Source organism: Hevea brasiliensis, chromosome 4 (assembly GCF_030052815.1).
Source record: "Hevea brasiliensis isolate MT/VB/25A 57/8 chromosome 4, ASM3005281v1, whole genome shotgun sequence".
Classification (NCBI taxonomy): domain Eukaryota; kingdom Viridiplantae; phylum Streptophyta; class Magnoliopsida; order Malpighiales; family Euphorbiaceae; genus Hevea; species Hevea brasiliensis.
Genome location: NC_079496.1, coordinates 2,001,388 through 2,024,610, shown reverse-complemented (window position 1 = coordinate 2,024,610; position 23,223 = coordinate 2,001,388). Strand labels below are relative to the sequence as shown.

Here is a 23,223-nt window from a genome sequence, read left to right as displayed (position 1 = left end):
ATTACGGCTGTCACCAACGAATAATTCTCTGGTACGAGAGCAAAATGACAAAAATGCTATCAGAAGTTGGGCTGTGATTTTATAGATGCTTTATTCATCGCGTTCTGATCTTTCGAATCATCTACGTAAATTGAAACATAAATGTCTGATATTTTCCAAGGAAACTTATTTGACAAATGTCCAAATCTAATTATTAAGTCTATCGTATTCTCTCTGTAGTCTATAGTTCTTTACACTGTCCTGTAGTGATGTCGGTCTTGCCCCCAAATCAAGTCTACAATAAAATTTTGAGTTTTGATAGCCAAAATTGTGAATTCAGATGTTATAAGTCACATTGGAAGTAAGAAAATCTGCTAAATGAATCAACTAACTGCAGCTACTGCGGGTTCAGGCTGAACAGCGACTACTTTATAACAACGGCCGCAGAGCGTTGGGTGTTCGCCAAAAGAACCAACTTGAGGAGTGTAATTCCAGCATCTCTCACATTTCAAGCCCTCTGCACGTGACACACCAATCCAAACTCTATTGCTTCCTTGAATGAGAAACTCTCCGGTGTATGATATGGTTTCAATAAGTTTGTTATCCAAATAAGCAAGGACTTCTGCCTGAATATTGCCATTAAATCGAAAGGGAAGAATATTTAATCCAATGAATTCAAGAAACAAGACAGTTTGCCCAAAAGGAAAACAGATATGGTCAAATGAAAAAAAAGGGGGGTGAAATACAGTAAATATAAATGAGCAATCTTTTGGCTCAAGTGGTAAATGGTATGTTAGGGTCACATCAAGTCCAAGGTTTCATTATTAAGACAGGCAAGGAGAGAGAAAGGGGACGAGGGATACAGGAAAACTGAGAGAGAGAGAGAGAGAGAGAGAGAGAGAGGAGAGGGTGGTGGCGGTGGGGGGAGATTATGTCCAACTGGGTATCCTTTCCCGATAGCAACAGTAAAAAGATCACTGGTGTATGTATCAATGCAAATTAACACAACTAATTAAATCACTCATGCATGAATCAGTGTAAATTAACACAATTATTATATATACCTGAGATGTGATGAATATACGATGCAGTGCATCTGCATCATTGCTGGCCAGACACATTTCACGTAACCTTGAAGCCAAACTAGCATCAGGTGTGTGCAGATATACCTTTGCTTCTAAACTAGAACCAATTAACTTCCCCACACGAGCAGCTTCCAGAACTTTGTTCACCTCTGTTCTCAGCTGTTCAATTTTATTCAATTTGGAAGCAAATTACGATCAGAGATACATCATCACAAACATTTAGCAACTTCAAAATTTTCAATGAAAAGGGATTGGCATTGTTACTTGTCTGTGTTTATCTCATAGGTAAATTTACAACTATGTACTGTAGTCAAAAAGCTTTACACAGTTTTGGGGGGAAAAGCTATTTGCAAATGACTCGAAAAATCACCATTTTCAGTTGAATGTACATGAGGTAAAACATCTTCAGAGTTCTGTTTGACTTTTGCATTTCTCTCCAAAACAATTTTTGTTCAAAAAATAAAGAGAAATCCAATAGAACTGATGTTGAGAACACATTTTCTGCACCAATATACTGAAATTGCCATCTTTTTAGAGTTAAAGTCTCCAGGTTTCTTGAAGAAATCTTTTTGCAACTAAAATACGATGGCAAATATAAATTTATTCCGGTATATCTTATTACAAACAGAGGAGAACTTGAATTTTTCAAAATGAAAGAAATGACACATGTTGACATAGGTTATTTGCCAGTATTTCAGCCAAATTAATTATTACCTCAAGAATTTTTCCCCAGAAATCAATTTCTTCATTAGGAAAAGAAAGCCATTTCTCATTCAAAGCAGGCCACTTTGATTCAAAAACAAACTTTGCAATGGAACCGTCCTCGGTCAAATATGGAAAAGGAAGATTCAGCCATACATCCTCAGCCAAATGAGGTAGTATTGGAGCAATAACCTTCACTATGGCAAGGAGATGTTCCGCAAGAACTGTTTGACAACTTCTCCTTGTAAAAGTTGTTGAGCCCCTGAAAATTATTAATTTCAGAGTCATAGATGCTTTTTCCTGTTAGCCAAGACTTGCAGTATGCACAAGTGTAAATGTGTGGAAATATTTAAGTACTCCAAGGGAAAACTTCTCTCCTAAAAGCAAATATAAAACAACGGACAAGAGAAGGAAAAAGATACTTGAGGAATTGCAGTGAAAATGTGGAAATTGAAGGAGAATTACCCAACATAGAGTCGATCTTTGGCAACATCAAAATAGAAATTTGATAGGTCAACAATAACAAACCGTTGTATGATCTAAAACACAAAATAAATATCCATGTAAGAATAAGGAGAGCAGATCAATTTTTTGCATAAGCCAAAGTAAGGATACGAAAATTTATAAAATGACATCAAAGGATGGCATGTAGTTTTATGGGATTTGTTTCACAGGCTATACCCCCTAAACCATTAACAAAAGATCTCTAATTTATTCCTTTTTCATAGAAAATTTCATCACCGACATATTTTATATTCTTCTAGATCTTGGGCTCAGCAAAAATTTTGTCAAAGGTACTGATTGCATTTTTCTGTTCACTTGGAATCTATTAAGAGTGTAGATTGTCTTTTCTTTATCAGAAGTACAAGGTACAAGTACTAGTTGTGTTGTTCATTTGAAATTCATTCAAATTGAAGATTGCCTTTTCCCTTATATTTTCACTTTAAGTTTACATCCCACGCTTGTAATAAAAAATGTTGAAGAAACAATAAATATTTTCACTCCTTTTTTTCCTCCCAAATATATGCCTGCAGTTCTAAGGATAGAATTTCGATAACCTTTTTTTTCCCCTCCCAATAAAGTAGAATTTCAATCACATACATCCAAATGAAGAACAGAAAATATTTGTTGAATACTTTACCACTCAAGGAGAATTTTACCTGGAATATTTTGGAAAATTGATAGTTTTCATAACTCTCTCTTATATTCTTTACAACATTTTCCAGCTGAAAAAGTGCATGCTTATCAATCATGGGGAGATCATTGTATGAAACTGCATTATCAGCCTGCCAATAGCACAGTAATCAGTACAAAAGAGAAAAGAGAGAGAGAGAAGAGGGGAGGGGGGGGGGCCGGCGCCGCGGGGCTGGGTTGTTAATTATTGAGCAAAAACTTATTAAATGTGAATAATAGCCAGCTTTAACCATGTCCAAAAATTTCCCGCTCCATTCCAAAAATGCTTTTGGGGGAAAAGCTTAACTTACTTTCCAATCATGTAGATTTCCCAGAAGATATCTCAATGTTCCTCTCAGCTTCCTATATATCTCAGACATTTGTTTAAGAGATTGAGGACCAATCATAACATCGCCTGTATAGTCTACGCTAGAAACCCAGAGTCGTAGGACATCAGCTCCGTAGGCTGGTGCTTCCTGAGAACAGCACACATATTGATACATCTATAGTTCTACACAGAAAAACATTCACAAAAATGAAATCTCAAAATAATATCCATTGTAACTAACCCCTGCATTTTTCCCCCCTTCAATTACAGTGCGTGGATCTACAACATTACCCAGTGATTTGCTCATCTTAAAACCTTTCTCATCCAATACAAATCCATGGGTTATGACACTAGAATACGGAGCCTTTCCTGCAGAAAGAGAATAAACAGAATGATATAGCATTTTACTAGCTTCGGGACATAATGTTTTCCACATAATTTTCAGTGATATGCAAAGTGAAAGATACAAACTGCATCTCATAACAAATAGAATTACTAGCATTCCAGAAATCAAAATTAAACTTCCAATCCATTGCATGTCTTCTTGCCTGTTGAAACAAAGAAGACCTGAAAACTATATGGCACTTCATTTTACACTATTAACTTGCTAGTTGCTACTAAATGTAATGCAACATTCATAAGTTCTATCCTCATTATGTTGAATTATATAAATTAATCACAACAGTGCTACTTATCAAATCACAGACATCATGCACATTTGTTTATTTATCAGAAAAATTCAAATATATGATCTTTCCATCTCTCATAGAAGCATTTCTCATTTGTCATTGCTGAATGAAAGTGGAGACTAAGGCACAGTAATTTTCAGGATGGAATCATCTCTTCAAAATGAACATCTCAATGGAAAAATACCTCTTTGTATAGCATGCTCAAAACTAAATTCAGATTCTCATTACCTTTTGTAGCAATACTTGTTAATAAAGAGCTTTGAAACCACCCACGGTGTTGATCTGAGCCTTCAAGATAAATATCTGCAGGATAACTAAGGCCATTCTTTTTCGCCAACACAGCAGCCCATGAAGAACCTGAAATGGCATATATCTAACCACCTATCAACCTAGTCTTCTGACATGTATCCTCAGACATTTTACAGTTCATAAAGCAATAAAAGTCCTATGGAACCAATTATTTACAGTTCTATCAAACTATAGAAGTTATCAAAATATTATCAATCTAGCAGCACAATTTCCTTCATGTTAGTTCATGGAATACAAGGTCCACCCATGCTTATCACTGAACTCTTGTATTTCATAATACCTGAATCAAACCATACATCCATTGTATCCATCCCTTTTTCATAGTCTGATGCTCTATTGCGATACTTTTCAGGAAGTAGGTCCTCCACTTTCATATACCACCATGCATCACTACCCTTCTGGGCAATTATAGCTGAAAAAAAAAATTAATGATAAGAATCACAAATCAGATATCAGGATATGAAACTGCAAATACTATAAAAAAAACATGAAAAGAGTTTGCTAAATACTAAAAATCACAGACGGTAAGAGCAAGATGTGAACTGAGATGAGTGCAAAAGCAAATGGAAGAAAACAAACTGTGAAAGAGGGGAAAGTAAATGAATCTTAGTATTTTTTGCTTCTAACTAAATAATAATACTAAATGAAGAGAGTGAGAAAGCAACTAATGTTCCTAGAAAACTTACACTTAATATGATCAATAGTCTCTGCATTCATAAGGGGTTCCTTTGACTCCACATGATAAAAGACTGGAATGGGGACACCCCACGTCCTTTGCCTTGATATGCACCAGTCAGAGCGACTTGAAGTCATTGCAGAAATTCTGTTTTCTGCCTGAATTATAGTTATGCATTTGACTATTAAACAAGAAATCACTAATATGTAACCATTTAAAAAGAACATGATTGACATTACTAAACCTGAATACCTGAGATGGAATCCATTTTACATGGCCAATTGCATCCATAGCCGCTTGACGAAAACCGTCTACAGATGCAAACCATTGCTCAGTAGCTCTAAAAATTGTTGGTTTTTTGGTTCGCCAATCATATGGATACTTGTGTTCTGCATAAGAAAAAGGATAGAGTAGTCTTAAATATTGTCACAGCTACTTTTTTCCTCATCTATAAAGAGAATGGTTACCAGAAAAGGGTGACAACAGATTCTTGATGGCTGTGAAGGTTCCAACTTACCATATGATTCTTCCATTATAATTGACAATTGTTCATCCAGGTATTTCACCACAGCAGCATTACCATCCCCCAGAACGTCAAGCCCACTAAACTTTACAGCTTCTTCAGTGAACTTTCCATCATCATCAACAGGGGAAAGTACAGGCAGTCCATACTTCATGCCAGTTACATAATCCTCCTGACCATGACCAGGAGCTGTATGCACTAGTCCAGTTCCTGATTCTGTTGTAATATAATCTCCTCCAATGACAACCTGGCATTCTCTGTTATCTATTGGATGTAAGTACCTGAAACCAAAATAAATAACAAATGATATCCCCAACAGATCAACCATACATTATTATTTCATAGTTAGTTTTAAAGATCATTCTCCAGTTGAACATAAAAGTATATATTTCTTCTAACACAGCATTGTTTTTGCCTTTTAATCATAGGATCAAAACTTCTTCAACTCATGGACGGTTGTGATTGACAAGGTAAGGTTCACCTTATTGAAAAGAAAATTAAATTTATTGCATTCCGTGAATTCTTTTTCAAATGGGTAAACAATTAAATTTCATTCCTAACCTGCAGTTTTCCAGATCTGACCCTGACAGGGTTTTCTTGATCACAAGCTTTACACCCCATTTTACTTCTAGTGTTGGCACAAGATCAGATGCTACTATAAGAAAATGCTTCTTTTGCTCCCTCAGAACATTGCCAAGTCGTCGTCTTTTATTTCCAGAGGATGTAGAAACATCTTCTAAAAACTGCATTTCAACTACTGCATATTGAAGCTTGGCATTGACCGCAACAGCTGAGGGCAAAGGACCCAGACTGATTGAAAGAAAATAAAAACATGGAGAGAGGAATGCAAGATAAAACACTTATCACAAGGAAACTAAACAATTTGCTCTGTACATTAAGGTAGGGAATGAAATTAGGACTAAATGAATACACAGGAGAAGCAATGCAAGGTTAAAAGAAAAAGGTGCACGGAAGATAATGGTTTGGGCAAAGAACATAAATGATAGACGCCAAACTTTGGCATGAGAATTTGAATTAGAACTCCTGTAATACGAACACAAAAGATGAACCACTTATATAAATACTTGCATCAATATACAATAATGTTATTGCGAGTAACTCACCGGCATTGGCTGGCACAGTCCAGGGAGTTGTAGTCCATATGGCCAAGCACAAATCTGGAAAGAATTCCTCTAGTAATCCACTTGAAGTTGGTGTAGCACTTACTATTCGAAATGTGGCATATATGCTTCTTGAAACATGCCCCTCCGGATACTACATAAAGTAGATTCCAGCTAAGTAATAAAAGGATACAATGACTATTTTGGAAGATCAAATGCAAGAGCAGTGTAAAACCAAAAAAGTTTAAGGATTTTTGATTTGCCACAAAATACACTTTCTGTTCCTGTTATTTCAAGATTAGCAATTTTAGTCTATTGACACCATCAATTAATACAAGATTTTGACAACCTAAAGTGTTTTACAATATAATAATTTTACAACTGAAGTGTAATTATTTTTTTTTTTTTAAGAATTTAGGGACTGAAGTGCAATCTAATTTAAAAAGTCAAAAAACTAAACTACGACGAAAAAATTCATAATTTTATAATCAAGGGCTAAAATGTTTGCTCATTATCAAATTGCAAGGACTATAATTGCTAATTTGAAACAGTAAGAACCAAAGTGTATATTATGGAAAAACACGGAGGATTTTTGACTTTTGAGTCAGAAGACAGTAGTAATGAAGAGATATTGATATAGAAATTAAAACTGTATAAAATAAATTGTGACTTAATAGTTTAAATGTCAATTAGGTAGAAAGTTTTGAAAATATATGTGTATCGTTTCTAACTGCTAATCAAAATAAGGATTGTACATATGAAAACAATGAAAGTAAAATTGAAAGACCATCAACAGAGTATATTTAAGTCATCAGTTCTATTCTTTAAGAATGTCAGTTCAAAACAGGGAAATGCACATGATTGTACATTTCAAAAACTTAATTTACCTCCAACTCAGCCTCTGCAAGAGCAGTACGAGATGAGGGACTCCAGTGAACTGGTTTCCTGCCCCTATAGATGTATCCTTGAAGGGCCATCTGGCCAAACACTTCAATCTATGAAAGAATAGGATGTAACAATTGCTTAATTATAAAAATTCACTAACCCAGAAAATCACATGTACATTAATAAGAAAGATTTCTGGGTCCAAGGTATTGATGCATCATTTTCTATTTATTCAAGTTATGGCTGTCTTGGCACCTGACAAAAATCTTTACCCAACTAGTTCAGGGAACCCAAAAAAGGAACTGCAGGACTACCCCATTTTCCTTGAAAACCTTCAACACATGCACGAATAATGGAGAAAAGCAGTACCAGCTACCTGGGCAGCTTCATATTCTGGATCTAGAGTTAGATAAGGATCATCCCAGTCTGCCCAAACTCCATAGCGCTGCAACATCAGAATTGATTATTAACTGTTTACTAGCATGGTGTGTGCATCTATTAGTTTAACGTTAATAGTAATAATAAAAAAAGATAAATCCATCAAACAACTAAAATCTACTTAAGCAATGTCAGCATTTCTGCTTCAAAAGATCATAAAGCTGTCAAATAACTTTGACTTGATAATATGAGAACAAAAAACTAATAACTATAGATAGAATGGCATACAACCTTAAATGATGCCATCTGAGTTTTGACAGTTGCTTTGGCGAACTTGGCTGCCTTTGCTCTTAATTTCAATGGTGTCAGATCCTTTCTGGCATCCTGATCCAATGATTGCAGAACTGAAAAATTTATGATGACGGTCAAGTTTTTTGGTGAACTTCTATGTCCTCTAAGTTCCCACACTATCCAGCATTGGAACTTGAAACCTTTGTTATGTCAAAAAGAACTGACTTGGCATAAACACTTAAGAAAGTGATACTCACCCTCATTTTGGGGCAATCAATTGACAGCCAACAAAAAGGCAATCATGATTGAGATTCACAATATGAAATGATAAGAAATAATATCCAGGATAATCACATACAGTTCAATCATCAGGACCAATTCAATTTTTATTCAGCTTTTGCCAATTAGATAGTTGCCCCGCAGCAGGACAGGATCAACATCTTAACCAGAAAAGAAACCAATACTTGCCTTTCAACTCAATTGGCAGCCCATGACAATCCCAACCAGGCACATAATGAACCTTGTGGTTTTGAAGAATCTGCCCGAGAAAAAAAAAAACATGGTTAAAAAAGAAAGTTAAGATCATTTTACACCTGGATCAAACAGAAGTGGCTACAAATTATGTATTTTCCAAATTGAGTTGAATCATTTGTTGAAACTAATGCATAAACCGTGATACATCTTGATGTGATATCCTGTATTTTCATTATTAGCATATTGCAGGCCAAATTCATACTGGAAAAATGACACAAATATTGGATCTTGATAACATGACAAATACAATTTTTTAGCATAAAGAGTTAGGTTATTTCCTTCTATTTCTTTTTCCTTTCCTTTCCTTTTCTCTTATTTGTTTTCAGTGTTATTAATTTCAGCATAAAAATTGCAGGAAGCAAAAAAAAAAAAAAAAAAAATCAGAATTCACTATTTATACTTGATTTGTGCACTTCATTTTTTTCCTTAAATATTAGTGAAGACGTTGAAAGGAAGTGAAGTAGTTAAATGTCTTAAGGAAAACACACCTTATAACGATTAATTATATCCTTCAAGATTTTATTCAGGGCATGACCAATGTGTAGGCCACCATTGGCATAAGGCGGACCATCGTGAAGAACAAAATTTCCCTGACAAAGTAATTGAAGGTCAGGTAATAAGTTCACATACATAGAATTGATGGACAAGGGTAGCTACAAAACTCACCCCATCATTTTTATTGACAACTCGCTTGAACACCTGATTTTCTTCCCATAATTTTTGAATCTCTGGCTCCCTTGTCAAAGCATTTGCTCTCATGCCAAATGTTGTCTTTGGTAAATCAACTGTGTGTTTGTACTTTCCTTCTTGTTTTTCCCCTAAATGATTTCATGCTACGTCATTAATGAGAAGAAGAAAAAGAAAAAGTTGCATATTGCTTGCAGAGAATGTTATGCAACTATATAGTATAAGCACCATATTTTTTGAAAATTGTCATAGTAATTAATTCCAAAACCAGTAAATACATACCCTCAGATGTTTTTTTGGCTGACATAACAGGTCCTCGAGATCTTCTCTTTGAAGAACCAAATTCACCACTGGAATATGTACAATTACGTGTTGTATTGAAGAAAGAAAAGACTTTAACTGAAGAGCTTCGTCTATAGTAGAATAAGCTAACATTCCTAAAAGACGAACAAGTTCTTTGTGATAAGATCTGAGAACATAGAACAACAAAGTTTATCAGTGAAAACTGCAAAACTGCCATTAGCATGAAATCAGAAACTTGGTTAGCATAATTTACTGTGATCTCCCTTAACGATAAACATTCACAATAGCAATGTTGGAGATTACAAATATAATAGATCGAGCCCAAACTATTGCCTTCAAACTATACCCAAACCAGTTTTCCATAGTTGCTCTCAAACTAAACGGGGCGAGACTAAGAGTTTATCAGCAACCCAAAGACCAAAATCTCCCCAGACGAACTCTATACTTATAAAAGGAATATCCTTAGTTGTTCAACAAGTTTAATATTTCTGGGAAAACTCATTCTTGTTCAACAATTAAAAAACAAAACAGCAAGTAATTTTGAGACGAACTCATAAGAATTTGAGATAAAACCCAGCAAATGTCAAAAGAAGAGATAGTGGTGATGGGTGGAAATGCGCAACATAAATGTACATAACAAAACTCTCTCCCCCCCTTGTGACATTTTATCAAGCACATGGTGCGACACAGAAAAACCACGATTTCACAAGCCAGCTAACAATCGAACACAATGGGAAGAAAACAAGAAGCTTAAAACTGAACTAATTTCGATAAACCTCATCCTCAGAGTTTCATAAAGCTCCTAATTTTAGTAGTTTAACTTCATTTATATCATAAGAAGAAGAAGAAGAAGAAGAAGAAGAAGACCACAAAACAGTACACTACGGAGTGGTTTCTACGGAGAAGGTAAGAATGGTACAAGCGAAAGAGACAGAGAGCATGTGGGTATACATACCTTAGAAGAAGATGAGTGAATCATGGCTACAGTGGCTTCGGTGGGACTGAACGCCAAGGATTTAAGAAGGGCCATGCTTGGCTAATGGCAAATGGCTATAGGTATGGCTTGTAAAACTTCAATTCATCTTCTGCAAGAGTGACCAAGTGCTCTATTTTGGGTTTGGATATCTCAGAGAGTAAAAAAAACTAGAAATATTCTGTGGATAAATGAAGAAAAGCAGTTCAGCCTTTTATTTTCAGTCGCAAAAGGACTGCTTAAGCCTTGGCAACAGGCATTAATAGATTCATGATAATAATATCTAAAAAAAGTCATAATTTTTTTTTAATGTTTAGGCCTTTATTAAATAAAAAAGAGAGCAATTTTAATAAATTATTAAGAAAACTTAATAGGAATCAAAAGACAATAATTGAAAAACAGTTTTTAAATTTTACACAAAAATGTGAAAAAAAATTGTACAAAAATTTGAAAAATTGAATCTTGCTTTACAATAATAATAATAATTATTATTATTTATTAATGATGATGATGAGTGTTTAATTTATATAACATGTCCATTCAGCACAATAAAGCTCAAGAAAATAATAATAATAATAATAATTCTACTGCGTCTCAGCGTAATTGATTCTAAACTACTTTATTTTCTTCAGGGTAGAATCAGCAAGCAAGTAGGCAGGAGGATTTGAAAGAGATTCTTGAAACATTAAGTTTTAAATTTTGTACTGGTGACAATTCCTGCCAAGGATGCAAGAAATTCCAGCCATTCTTAACTCATCTTTATTCTTTCATAACATTTGAAGTTCATAAGAAACACAGCACTCTATCAGAAATTGCTGCCATTATAAGTAAGAACCATTGCTCTCTCTCCTTTCATTCTTGTTCTGCATCTTGGTATGCAATTGTAATTATTAAGACAGATAATAAGAAATTATATAAATAAGCTAAAATCATAACACATCTATAGGCAGGCTTCATCTCATTATTTAACAGCTCATCAAATCTACAAAATTAACTTAAAATGTCCTGCTGATTGAGCATAGTTGTCATGATAATCAAGGCCAGTAAATTGATAACTAGCCCTTGCTGAATGTTTAACCCTTCAAAATCCAACTGGCTACTGAGAATAGTAGATGCCATAGAAGCACCCCTAATGATGCAGCATATTTGAGTTTCTTGCAGCATCACCAGGGTAAATACTCTTTAAGATGGATATTGCCATTGGAATAATACTGACGACGGCAACTTGCAGTTCTGGGCTACTGGTCTTGATGGTGATCTGTCCACTTTGCCTGTTATTCATTCCAACATGGATAGCCATTTTTGAATTCCGACCAATGGAGAACTGAGAGTCTAAGTTGGCCAGTACACCCAAATCACCTCTCCAATTCATCAGAGACAAGCCTAATGTGGATTGTTCCTGCTCTACAGGAAAATCTTTGCTCTTGAGGTGAACTTCGAAGTTGGCTCCATATGCTGTATCACCTCCAGATCTTACAGCCCCAGCATTTCCCACCAAAGCCAAGCGCTTTCCAATAGCAATCTGGTCCTCAATTTTCAGTCCTGTGGCCACATTTTTGCTCAGCAAAGCAATGGATATCCCAGCAGAAGTATTGTTTATCTTAAAATTCTTGAATTTGGTTTCGCTTCTGAGGATATATCCAAGCTGCCTTCCAATAGTCTGGATGTCAAATCCTGCCATTGTTGATCTATTTTCTCCATGCTTTACACAAATTGAGGAATCTAAGTGGATATTAAACTCTTTCTTGTCCTTTGTGATTTGAACAGCAAATCCACCTGGGAACTGACCAGCAATAGCAAGATTTCTTTCAAGACTAACACCATCATACCCACAGTCATGGTCCCAGCCTTGTGAGTCCAGAACTGGTCTCACAAGAAGCTGTGATGTAGGCTCCAACATTCGGTACCTATAAGAAGGACTGTCACTGTCAAACGAAGGCGGGAGGACGAATTCGGGTATGGGAACTGGCACACTTGCTGGACCTCCATCTTCCTGGTCTACATCTTCCCCAGTGTAGTCACGATCACTTCTACTATCTTTGCCTTTCTTCTTGAGCTCCTTCAACTTTTTCACCCCCTCTATCCACTGCTTCTTTTGAAGGAGTTTCACCCGATAATCATACTCATCAAAATATGCTTTCCTTTGCACTCTGCTAAGCTTATGAACCTGAGATTTCTTCAAAGGCTTGAAAGATGGAAGTTGATCATACTCATCTTCTTCATCGGAATCAAATAAATCCATATCTGAATCATCATCATCACCACCCTGCCCAGCAGTGAGTTTTGGATGAGGGCGAGACTGCAATAGAGATGACACCAAGTGGGGCAGAGGCAGAGGACGTAGCTGTAAGCCAAACAGCTTATTGTAATCAAAAGGATCTACAGGCTTGGTTATAGAACTCACTTCTGATAAAATCTTCAATGAGTAGCACAAAAGTAATAATTGGGATCTCCAACTTTGTCCATTAGGGAGGATTCTTTGTCCTTGTTTGTTCTTTTCACACAACGGATGATTCTCAACAAGAGATACTGGATGCCTCATACTTGGATACATTAGACGCAGATCACCAACTGCTTGGCTGATAGCCTGCTGAACACTGTGCGATCGTTGAGCAACAAACACCTCAAAACTTAACGGTGATCCAGATGGCCCATCAGGAGGAGTAGCCGCTGCATGGGTCAGGGTGACAATGGCGTTTCGCCATACTGATGGAGTGAGAGAATTTGTGAGTGACGCTAACAATAGAAAATCATTAAGGTCTCTTGTGTGATCATCTAGCCGATCAACATAAAGGACAACATCTGGAGGGAACTTCTTCGTTATCTTCTTTATAGATACTAATATTTTCCTGTTGGTAGCTTCTTCCTTCACAGGGGATCTGAGACCTGGGGTGTCAAGGATTCTGATCCTAACGCCATCTATTGCTCCCACAATCTCCTCAGCTCTAGTTGTGGCAGGTTCAAATGCATTGATCATGACTTTCTTCTGGCCAAAAATAGAATTAATGGTTGCACTTTTCCCCACTCCACTTTTTCCAATAACTAAAATGTTCAAACAGAAGTCTAAATCATCTTTGCCCTCAGCTTCAAGCTGCGTGGCCATTTTCTTAGAATCTTCGAGGGTAAATTCTTGGCTAACATGCAAACCTGAAGCTAGGACCAACCTGTGTAGCACTTGTGCAACTATTGAATCTTCAGGAGAATGTCCAAGTCGCTGGACAAGCCTCAAGAACTTCACCCTAATGTGTTGTATCTTTTCAATCATCTTCTGTTCTTCCTCACCTGTATTATTATTCACAACATCCTTGACCATACCCGATTGTGAAGCTAGGTTTGTAGTGTCAAATTTGGAACCTGAACCAGCAGGATGCCCAACAGAAAATACTCTGGAATCAGCAGAAGTTGCAGCGATACTGTCTCCATCCAACTCAACTCCAGTTGCTGCTTTCAAAAGAGCCAATGCAGCAGAGTCAAATACTTCCTTTGTTTCATGCTCCTTATCTGTCTCCAATTTTTCATCTGAGTCGGGAACAGTCTGCCCATCAATTCCCTCTTGATGATCATGGAAATCATCAGCCACTGGAAAAGGAGAGGAGGCTGAACTTTTCTGCAATTCACCTATGATATTCTCAACACTCCCAGAGCCTCCAAATATCAATTCTTCAATATCTTCTTCAGAAAGCAAACCTTTTTGCCCTCCTATCTTTTCTGAATCATGGTTTGCTTCATCTCTAATACCAAGGGAATTCGTATCTCCCTGAGAGGCTTCTCCCAATTTATCATCTCCAGATATTTCAGGCAAATCACCATTCCCCAACAAATCCAGAGTCTGAATTTCATTAATCTCAAATGCATTATCTCCAGATTCAACTCTGATGGCATCTTCAAGTGCAAGAGATTCAACTTTCATAGCAGTTTCGGGCCCCGATTTACACTTACGGTCTAGTTTCTCACCCTCACTGCCTTTATCAAGAGCAAGACTTCTATTGAAGACACAGCCCTGATCACCCTTCACGAAATCTGTAGCATTTTTTGCCTCCACTCCCATGACATCCACTTTCACTTCTTGAGGTTCTGACACAAGTTGCTGAATGGACTCATCATCAGGGTTAACTACATTAACAAAGGTATTGTTAAAACTCTTGACTTTTTCACTCATCTGTTGCTTTATCAGGACAGCATCAACCTTCAGTTCTCCTATATCTGGCAAAATGTTATCAGCTTGATTCAACTCACTCTCATAGGAATCACCACAACCATTAATTTCTTCAGCAATCTGTTCCTTTATCTGGCTGGCACCGCATAGATCAGATACATGATTTATAAAATCATTCTTTCCCTGCTCCAAATTGTTAAGTTGCAACCTTTCTTCAAGAAATTGCTTAGCATCGTCACCCATTTGAGAATTTTTCTCCAAGACTCCATCTTTGCTCTCCATGGAAAACTCAATAGGAGCCTCTGGTACAACGACTTGACCATCATCCTCAACCAAATCAACTGAAAAAGGATCATCAACAACATGCTTAAATCTTTCTTTCATTTCTGAATTCTCTTTATTTTCCACCGAAGGCTCAACTTCAGCTTCCGATATAACCACATGGGAATCATCCTTGGTCAATTCAACCGAAACAGCACCATTAGGAGATCCTTTTCCTGCAAATTTACCATCTTCTTTACCTGGAACACCATGGTCTTCTGCTCCAAAAGAATTGCCAGAAACCAAATCCTCATAATCTCCAATTGGTAGCAACTCAATCTCGTTCACAATAGATGAATCTCTTTTCACCAATAACTCAACTTTATCCTCTTCAGCAGCCGACACTTTGACTCTAGGTGCACTAGCAATAGCTGAAAACTTGCCATCTCCCGTTTCACCACTCATCAGTCCCTCATCACGCATTAAATCCTCAAAAACATCGTCATCCATGGACAATTGGGCAACAGGCATAACTCGCTGCATACCGGGACAATCGGATTCAACAACAGGGTTATGCTCATCAGTAACACCTCTCTCCTCCTCGTCTATAACGGAATTTCCCAAACTTTCTTCATCTGAGTTGGGTACAAAAGGCCTAGACAGTTGATATTTGTCCAAAAAGTTACTCTCCTCAGGGTTTTCCTCATCTGGGTCACCTGCAAAAAGCTTCTCTGATGCACTTTCAAACTCCTCACCACTAACATACTCCTCGGACTCAGACCCATTATCAATACTACTGCTAGTATAACTATAAGCCTGGTCAGTATGACTATTATATTCAAACTCAGAAGAATCATTGCCAGGGGTAATAGGAGCTCGGATAGGAAGAGAACCCGTAGGCGATGATAACAATGAGGTGGAAAAAGAAGGGGACCCTTGTGCCTTGCAAAGAGAAACACGACGCATTGAGGCCATGGCCTGAAGCTCTTGTTTTTCTCAGAAACCGAGAAAAGAAAAGGGAGTAGCTTTTTGTTGGGTTGTAATGATTCTTGAATCTTGGGTTTATGGTTGGTGTTACATTGGGGTCATTGGGAAAGAGGGAGCCATCAACGCGGATCATGGGTTCTTGTTTGTTTAACAAGGAGGGATTCCATTTTGGAGTCTTGTGAAAGATCATGCAATAGATAAAAGATCGTACAGAGATTCTAGTTTTGTCTCTTGTGATCATTATGTTTGGTCCTACACACCAAGTCCAAGAACCATCCACGCCTGCTTCCATTCCAGGCGATTCAGCTCTTAGCCTTAATTTTTTTTAATTATTTTTAGCAGTCACCACTCACCAAGAATGGATGATTAACAAGAAAATCAAGTGAGGCGGCTTCATTATTTAAAGCAGACTTTATTTGACTGCTTTGTGTTTTGTATTATTATAATCTAAATGTACAATTTAAAATTAATTAAACATATGCTCGCTGAGGTGAAACAAAAGCCATCTTCTTTTTTTTTTTTTTTAATAAATATTTTTTTAGTAGCTAAATCTTCTTTGCATTAAGTTTAAAAAGAAGCAGCTGGAAAGCGGTTAGCTCATAGAAAGATTGTCTTCTTTTGTAAAAATTTTAGTGTTATATGATTACTTGATTCTAAAAGAGTAAAATTATTTTATTTTTAATATAAATTTATAATTTATTTCAAAAGACTTTTGTAATAATATTTTTTTCATATAATAATTAATTATAAAATTTTTTTCATATAATTAATTATATTAATTTTTTTCATATAATTAATTATATTAATTTTTTTCATATAGATCTCGTGACTTTTAAAGCTTGTTTCGATGGATGGAAAGAAAAAAAAAAAAGAAATATGAACTTTCCCTTGTTTGGATAAGCGGAGGAAACAAGGGAGGGAAGGAAAATATCCAATATTATTCCCTAGTTATTTTCTCTCTTTTTGGAGAGAAGCAAAGGTGAGAAGCGTACGGTTCTATATTTTCTCCATTTTGCACTCTGATCCTTTCTTCAGATTTTGCCACGTCATCATAATCTCTTTTTTCTGGAAGATCATTCATTATTATCCCCTTCAAGTTATTATATTGAATGTAGAGAATATATGAATAAATACACTGTAGGAACTCCTATTTTATATCGCATGAACTGAGATTTGGAAGTATAATTTAAAAATATATAGCTTATTTAAATATTTTTTCAAAATGATACAAAAAATAATATAAATATAATTTTTTAAATAAAAAAATTATAATTTTAATTATTTTCTTTTGTACTCTCTTTCCAACCATAAAAAGTAAGTATAAATAAAAGAGAAAAAAAAAATTTATCCCCTCCCATATTTTATCCTGAGGCTAAGACGATTGGGAAAGTCACCATATTTATTTTGTACTTTGAAACTTCCGCAGCAATGTAGTAATAAAATAAACGCTCATATAGTTTTAGATAAAATTTATTAAATTTAATTTTAAATACTTTTCAATTAATATGTTAATTAACATATTCTAAATATCTTACATCTCTTAAGTACAACTACCGACAGCTAACCATGCAATATATACCTTTGACTAGAATTGGCGGGGGGCGCCAGGCCTCGGCTGTAGTGCAACGCAGAGGCGACGCGCGAGAACCCCAGCAGCAAGCTACTGTAGTGGGACCTCCCCCTAAAAAAATTAATTTAATATCATGTGAGCCAATGGCTCACGTATCAGATATTAAACTGATAAGAACAGATACTACACTTGATCTTAGCCAAAAGGCCGAGAAAGGTATGCTTTTAAGCTTATTGAGTTTCTTCATTTATATGCCATGTCCCCGCTCTCATGGTCTTATTGTTTCGATGTGGGAATTTGCTTTATAGCTATAGCCCATTTGGTTCTGCCTGGGCCTGAGCAGCAAACTCTAGACGGATGTCATGTAAAAGCTTTCAAACCTAAAACCTATACAACTCTTTGCCTGTTCCTCCGTTTCCGATGACGGGTGCATACCGCGCTACCTTCTCTTTCTACGCGCCACCCAAAGTCACCTCCGCAACCATTCACAGATTCCGACTAAGCCCACTCCTCTCATCTTCTGTTTCTATTCCATTTCCATCTAAACGCACAAACAGGAAAAACCACTTGCGCCCCAAAATCCTCAAAACGTTAACTAAACCCTTCACCCCCGCTCCTCTTCCTCAGATAGTTCCAGTAGAACACACAGTCCCCATTCCCATTCCGTTCCCACCTGATTACGACCCCGTTTTGGATGCTCCATCCGATGAAATATCCAGCAGAAGTCCTCTCCCTGGAGAAAAGGATAGGTTTGAAGAATTTGGTTTATCGGAGACAATAGGCACTGCTGGAGAATATAGTGGCATTAATGGTAAAATTTATGCCAAGTCCCTCTTGAAATTCTGTGGTTATTTGGTTGGGGTTACAATCTTTGCAGTTTGGGTGCTGGGGAACTCCAGTTCATCTAAGAAAGAAGAGAGAGTGGATAATTTGGCTGGTAAAGGGAGTATATTGCTGAATGGAAGCAGCAATGTGGCTTACTTTGATGACATTGATCAGGAAGAGAGAATCAGTGAAATTAGGGCTATGGCAAGGGAGGCGAGGGAGAAGGAGAAAAGGGAGAGGAAAGAGGGTAATGAAGAAACTGACATTGAAAAGGAGATTGGAGCAAGATTGGTTAAATTGGAGAAGAGATTAAATTCCAAGAGAGAAAAGTTGCCTGAATCATTTATGAATTATTTGGGCCTTTTTGGGAATGAAGAAGAAGAAGAAGAAGAGCTTAGCGATAATAGTTTGGTCCCAAAAGAGGATCACAAAGCATTGAGGTTCAAGAAAAAGTTTAAGTTTAAAAGCCCTTCAATGAACTCAAGGAGTAGTCCGAAGGGATTTTCAGGTTCGAATAGCATGAATGGAAGTCATCCAAATGGGGAATCTAGAGACATTGATTCGGGGACTATGAAAATAGATAGCGGAGGGAAAGTCACTGGTGTTCAGCTGAATTTGTCACAAGATGGCAACAAGTTAGAGACGGAAAACAAAGATTTGCTGAAGGAAATACAGTCCGGTAATGTAAATAAAGACATGGTGGTGCATGATTTACACATTTATTTATGTTTTCATGTAAATGGTGACTGTTCTTCGAAATTTCCATTTATCAATGCTTTTATATTTATTGATATGGGAATGCAGATTCTGTAGTATTGTAGAGTTTTGGGTATTTTGGGCTTATGATGCAAAATTATTACTTCGAGGTAGGTTTTGATTTTACATATTAAGAGGAGATTTTGAAGATTCTGAACATCACATTTGTCACTTTTCTATCTGATATTGATAATAATTTTCCGTTAAAACTCTGTATAAACCTGGGTTGTTTTGTAAAAAAATTTTAGGTGCTGTCCAGGAGAATAGGAAAGGAAGATTGTCAAGTGAAGTAACAAAGTCATGGAAATCAACAGATTTTGAGAAACAGAATTCTCTAAGCTTAACAAAAGAAAACCAGAGAACTAATACAAATTTAGATGGCCCAGCTTCACCAAGAAGAAAAAGCAGCAGAGACCCTGGAAAGAGACCAGTAACCTACAAAATGGGGGATAAAAAATCAGTAGTGCAAACAAAGTTGTGGTGGTTGAAGCTTCCTTATGCTCTAGTATGCATTTGAAACTTGTGAATCTCTTATTTTTTACAATGTTCTCTCAGTAGTTGTGATCTATATTTCTTTTTTGGATGTGCAATTCCAATATTAGTTATCTTAGTCCTTATGTGTGCATAGGTGGATATTTATTCGTTTGCTTAATTTTGTATTGATGTAAAATAAACTTCTTAGGTTAATCTCATAAGAAATCATTTTGTATCCATACCAGGCTATCCTTATGCGTAGAGGCACAGAACAAGAAGGACCAGCTGGACTTTATGCATTAAGAACACCTTCTCAGGCAGATAACCAAGAGGACTCTTGCACTGTTGCTTTTGAGGACCGCAGTGATGCCAATAACTTCTGCTATCTACTTGAATCCTACTTTCAAGATTTAGGGAACTTCAGTGCTGACATTGTTCCACTGTCAATAAAAGTAAGTGCTCTAAACAGTTGTATGACTAAACTAAGCCAGTTACGGGGGCAGAGAGTATAATGGAAGCAATATGGAAATATCATTTGCACCTTCCAAACTATCATTGACTAAACTATTTGTTTGTAAATTTCATGGCATTTGAATGACACCTTCCGTACTATTTGTTGGCTGGGTACGAAGGAATAAGTGTATGAATATTCATACACTTATTCCTACAGTGTACGAAGGAATAAGTGTACGAAGGAATTTGTTGGCTGGGTACGAAGGAATAAGTGTATGAATATTCATATTCATACAGTGAGCCTTCTAATTGATGCTAATGTCATAAAGGAAAATTTGAACTCCTGCAGGAACTTCATGATGCAGTGAAATCTCGTTCCAAGAAGGTAATTGTTGTAAAGAAGGGGCAGCTTAAGCTTTATGCTGGTCAGCCATTTGCTGAGGTTGAGATGGCTTTGCTCTCTTTGCTTGATCAAGATCAAGAAGGTACATAATGAGGGGTAGCCGGTTCTCTCCATCTCCATAAATCCCCTAACAAGGGCAGAATCCAAACTTGAGACCTCAAGGAAGTCAGCCTTTACTATTGGGATATCTACTTGGGACATCAAGGTACATAGTTTTGGAATAAATGAATGATTATACCTGGATTCTTCTTCAATCTGTGGACATGTTCTTATGGATTCTCCTCAGAGTCAAGATCTCTCTTCTTCAACAATATTTTAGGACTTTAGGACTTACTGGCCAGATTAATGATCTTGACCAGCCATAGGTCTCTTGAATCTATGGAGAAATTTTGGACAGTAGGGCAAATATGACAAGGATGTGGTGGTCTTCCCACTGAATCAGAGCTCTTTTTGTTCTGAAAAACTGTATATAGTAGATGTCTATTTGTTTTGAAAAATTGTATGTAGATGTCTTTTTGTTTGGTTGTTGGGGACTTGAAAAGAACTGGAAAGAATAAAGTTAAAACAAATGAACCCCTTCAGAATAACTGGTAACAAGCTAGCAGAGGAAGAATTGGATCTATTATGGTTATCAATCATGTTCACGTGACTTGTCACCAGTCTTGTTAACTAAGTGCCGAGTTCTATGAAGAAATAAGGCAAATGGGATCAGCACAAGGTGAACTATTTTATTACTGGATTCATGTAAAAGTAGAATTTACATGAAATAGAATCTGCTAACTGGAAAGCAAATAGAATCCGTTTTTCATTTCTTTAATGGCCTTAGTTTCTAGTGCCCTGCGAACTCTTAACATCAGCACAACACTACATTCTACTATAAACTAGTAATTTTAGCCATAGACTGAGCATGAATAGTTGGCAAATTGGATTGGCAAAAGTTTTGCCACGACTCCTGCTTCTGCTCTTCATTTTCTGTATATGCTTCAAATATAGAAATCACAGTATTTCGTGCTGCTTCTCTTGCCTCGGGCAGCCTATCGTTCAACAAATTGGCAGCCATTTGTACCAATGAAACCAATCCGAACTCTTTCATTCCTTCCAGACCCTGAGAAACCATAAGTTCACAATAATCATTGTAGGCAGCAAATATCAACACACAAGACTGAGTTATCCAAACAATTACCATATTGGAGACGGAGTTGGAGATGCATATGGCAACTTTGGCTCTGACTCTAAGGTTGGCATGGCTAACATATGCTCGGAGCTTATGGAGCAGATGCAGAGGAGTCATGGACCTCACCATTGCACTCAATGCTTTATCTGCTTCTTCACACACAAACCTTTTATCTTGAGAAGCTTTGAGCAGCAGCTGCAACAGCTGTGCACCCACAAGGACAAGTAAAGTCAATAGCAAAAAATTAACAGAAAATTGTTACTTAAATTCAGTTTATTATGGATGAAACACAGAAGGGCATGGTAAGACAGATACTCATATTTTACATGAGTTTCACTTATTTATACATGAAATCTACTGTGGACCAGATTTAGACAACAAACACAATATAATTTATAGCGGACCAGATTTAGACAACACACAATGGAATTGAAGTGAAAATGGGTAAAGACACAAACAGAAGCGGAGAGGTAGATTCTCACCAAGTTATCAAAAGCTTCAGTAGTGGAGTCAAGTAATTTAGAGCCAAAGGCATTGAAAATATCAGATGAAGCCATAATAGAGGTTTTACACAAAGCACTTCTTGGGTTCTTCATGGCCTTCACCACCACCAACATTACCTTTTCCCTATACAAATAAAATAACACATCCATGTTTAGCCAATTTTTGTCTCATCATAAAAATTAAAAGCTTATTCATGTCCATATTCTGCGAGGAAATCTCTCATACAAGATTGGGAGCAAAAGAGAGGAGTGATGCAACGCAAACCGCCTAGTATTATTCAGTGACTCGCAAACCTTTGTCCAATCCTTCGAATCTAAGCCTTCAACAAGACCCTAGGAACTCAAATAACCAAGGAAAAATAACCAATCAAATGAGTCGTCATCTGGGTTACTTGAAACAAATTTCTATAAGAAAAATCTACCCTCAATCCAGAGAGACCCAATTGAGATGAGTGAGTTATAAGACTTACCTGGATCTTGGATTCAGGGTCTGGAATGGCTTTGAGATTCTCAGAAGAGATATAATCGATAGCAGCATCTGCAGAGAGTGGCAATGGAGCCTTATTTTCATCATTTACACCAAACTCTGCCTGTTTTTGAATCGGAACTGAGACTTTTGCTTGCTTTTTGGGTCTTTCTGGTGTTAAAGGGAGAGCATTATCAATGGGCCTCAAAGCCATTTTTTCTCTGTAGAAGGAGATTGCAGATAGAAGAGATCTGAAGAATTTGATGTATTATGATTCAAAGAAAGATTATTTATTCGTGGGCCTGCGAGACAAATGTAGAAAGTGAGCAACTTTTACCTCTTTAAAAATTTAAATTTTGAACAGAAGTTCAAAAGAGACGTTGGAATTTTGAAGTAACGGTCCCCATTTATTGGTGTAGGAGAAAGGATTCTCTAAAGTTGGTAACATTTGAATTCGTTCTACGTTGATCTGGTGATCTCTGTTAGACCGCACGTTCTTCTTAACTTTGTCGTGCAAACATGAACGGTAGGGATTAATTCATACCCACGACAAACACTT

General features: G+C 36.7%; 4 protein-coding genes and 1 non-coding gene across 6 annotated transcripts; 1 reads left to right on the top strand and 4 right to left on the bottom strand.

Moving 5' to 3' along the window:
* Positions 1-165: 165 nt before the first annotated feature.
* LOC110633060 (isoleucine--tRNA ligase, chloroplastic/mitochondrial) lies at positions 166-10,911 on the bottom strand. Of its 2 annotated transcripts, XM_058144965.1 has the most exons (22): positions 10,619-10,911; positions 9,643-9,829; positions 9,340-9,491; positions 9,162-9,263; positions 8,608-8,677; positions 8,140-8,252; positions 7,847-7,915; positions 7,473-7,580; positions 6,589-6,739; positions 6,026-6,254; positions 5,459-5,745; positions 5,194-5,330; positions 4,952-5,099; positions 4,546-4,677; positions 4,185-4,313; positions 3,509-3,636; positions 3,251-3,415; positions 2,927-3,052; positions 2,232-2,305; positions 1,779-2,028; positions 1,044-1,223; positions 166-605 (listed from the first exon to the last, which is right to left on the bottom strand). In XM_058144965.1, exons 1-22 carry the CDS (start codon positions 10,691-10,693, stop codon positions 363-365), a joined length of 3,255 nt encoding a protein of 1,084 aa, XP_058000948.1. In that variant the 5' UTR covers positions 10,694-10,911; the 3' UTR covers positions 166-362. The 2 variants fall into 2 exon arrangements, with proteins under 2 accessions (XP_058000948.1, XP_058000949.1); XM_058144966.1 differs by lacking the exons at positions 166-605; positions 1,044-1,223; positions 2,232-2,305 and having other exon boundaries at positions 1,785-2,028; positions 10,619-10,886.
* Positions 10,912-11,568: 657 nt separating this feature from the next.
* Positions 11,569-16,367, bottom strand: LOC110633086 (translocase of chloroplast 101, chloroplastic). The gene has a single exon (XM_021781554.2). The coding sequence runs from the start codon at positions 16,026-16,028 to the stop codon at positions 11,766-11,768; it is 4,263 nt and encodes a 1,420-aa protein (XP_021637246.2). The 5' UTR covers positions 16,029-16,367; the 3' UTR covers positions 11,569-11,765.
* A 1,267-nt stretch (positions 16,368-17,634) lies between these two features.
* On the bottom strand, positions 17,635-17,830 carry LOC131179561 (U2 spliceosomal RNA). The gene has a single exon (XR_009148452.1). It is a non-coding gene; the product is annotated as a U2 spliceosomal RNA (small nuclear RNA).
* Positions 17,820-21,108, top strand: LOC110633075 (uncharacterized). Its single transcript, XM_058144962.1, has 4 exons — positions 17,820-19,114; positions 19,440-19,696; positions 19,911-20,117; positions 20,468-21,108. Exons 1-4 carry the CDS (start codon positions 18,031-18,033, stop codon positions 20,609-20,611), a joined length of 1,692 nt encoding a protein of 563 aa, XP_058000945.1. The 5' UTR covers positions 17,820-18,030; the 3' UTR covers positions 20,612-21,108.
* Positions 21,109-21,229: 121 nt separating this feature from the next.
* LOC110633076 (uncharacterized) lies at positions 21,230-22,966 on the bottom strand. Its single transcript, XM_021781542.2, has 5 exons — positions 22,669-22,966; positions 22,425-22,531; positions 22,178-22,322; positions 21,705-21,899; positions 21,230-21,626 (listed from the first exon to the last, which is right to left on the bottom strand). Exons 1-5 carry the CDS (start codon positions 22,876-22,878, stop codon positions 21,396-21,398), a joined length of 888 nt encoding a protein of 295 aa, XP_021637234.2. The 5' UTR covers positions 22,879-22,966; the 3' UTR covers positions 21,230-21,395.
* Between the last annotated feature and the right edge of the window lie 257 nt (positions 22,967-23,223).

Bases quoted from the DNA above. Each gene is read 5' to 3' on its own strand.
- LOC110633060 (XM_058144965.1), bottom strand. From the start codon at position 10,693: ATGGCCCTTCTTAAATCCTTGGCGTTCAGTCCCACCGAAGCCACTGTA. The intron at 3,637-4,184 runs GTAATGAGAATC...CTCTTTCTGCAG, and splicing joins AACAAGTATTGCTACAAAAG to GAAAGGCTCCGTATTCTAGT. The intron at 2,029-2,231 runs GTAATTCTCCTT...AATAATTTTCAG, and splicing joins AAAGATCGACTCTATGTTGG to GGGCTCAACAACTTTTACAA.
- LOC110633075 (XM_058144962.1), top strand. From the start codon at position 18,031: ATGACGGGTGCATACCGCGCTACCTTCTCTTTCTACGCGCCACCCAAA. The intron at 19,115-19,439 runs GTAATGTAAATA...AAAAAATTTTAG, and splicing joins GCTGAAGGAAATACAGTCCG to GTGCTGTCCAGGAGAATAGG. The intron at 19,697-19,910 runs GTATGCATTTGA...TATCCATACCAG, and splicing joins TGAAGCTTCCTTATGCTCTA to GCTATCCTTATGCGTAGAGG.
- LOC110633086 (XM_021781554.2), bottom strand. From the start codon at position 16,028: ATGGCCTCAATGCGTCGTGTTTCTCTTTGCAAGGCACAAGGGTCCCCT.
- LOC110633076 (XM_021781542.2), bottom strand. From the start codon at position 22,878: ATGGCTTTGAGGCCCATTGATAATGCTCTCCCTTTAACACCAGAAAGA. The intron at 22,532-22,668 runs GTAAGTCTTATA...TTGAGTTCCTAG, and splicing joins ACCCTGAATCCAAGATCCAG to GGTCTTGTTGAAGGCTTAGA. The intron at 22,323-22,424 runs GTATGAGAGATT...TTATTTGTATAG, and splicing joins TCTCTTTTGCTCCCAATCTT to GGAAAAGGTAATGTTGGTGG.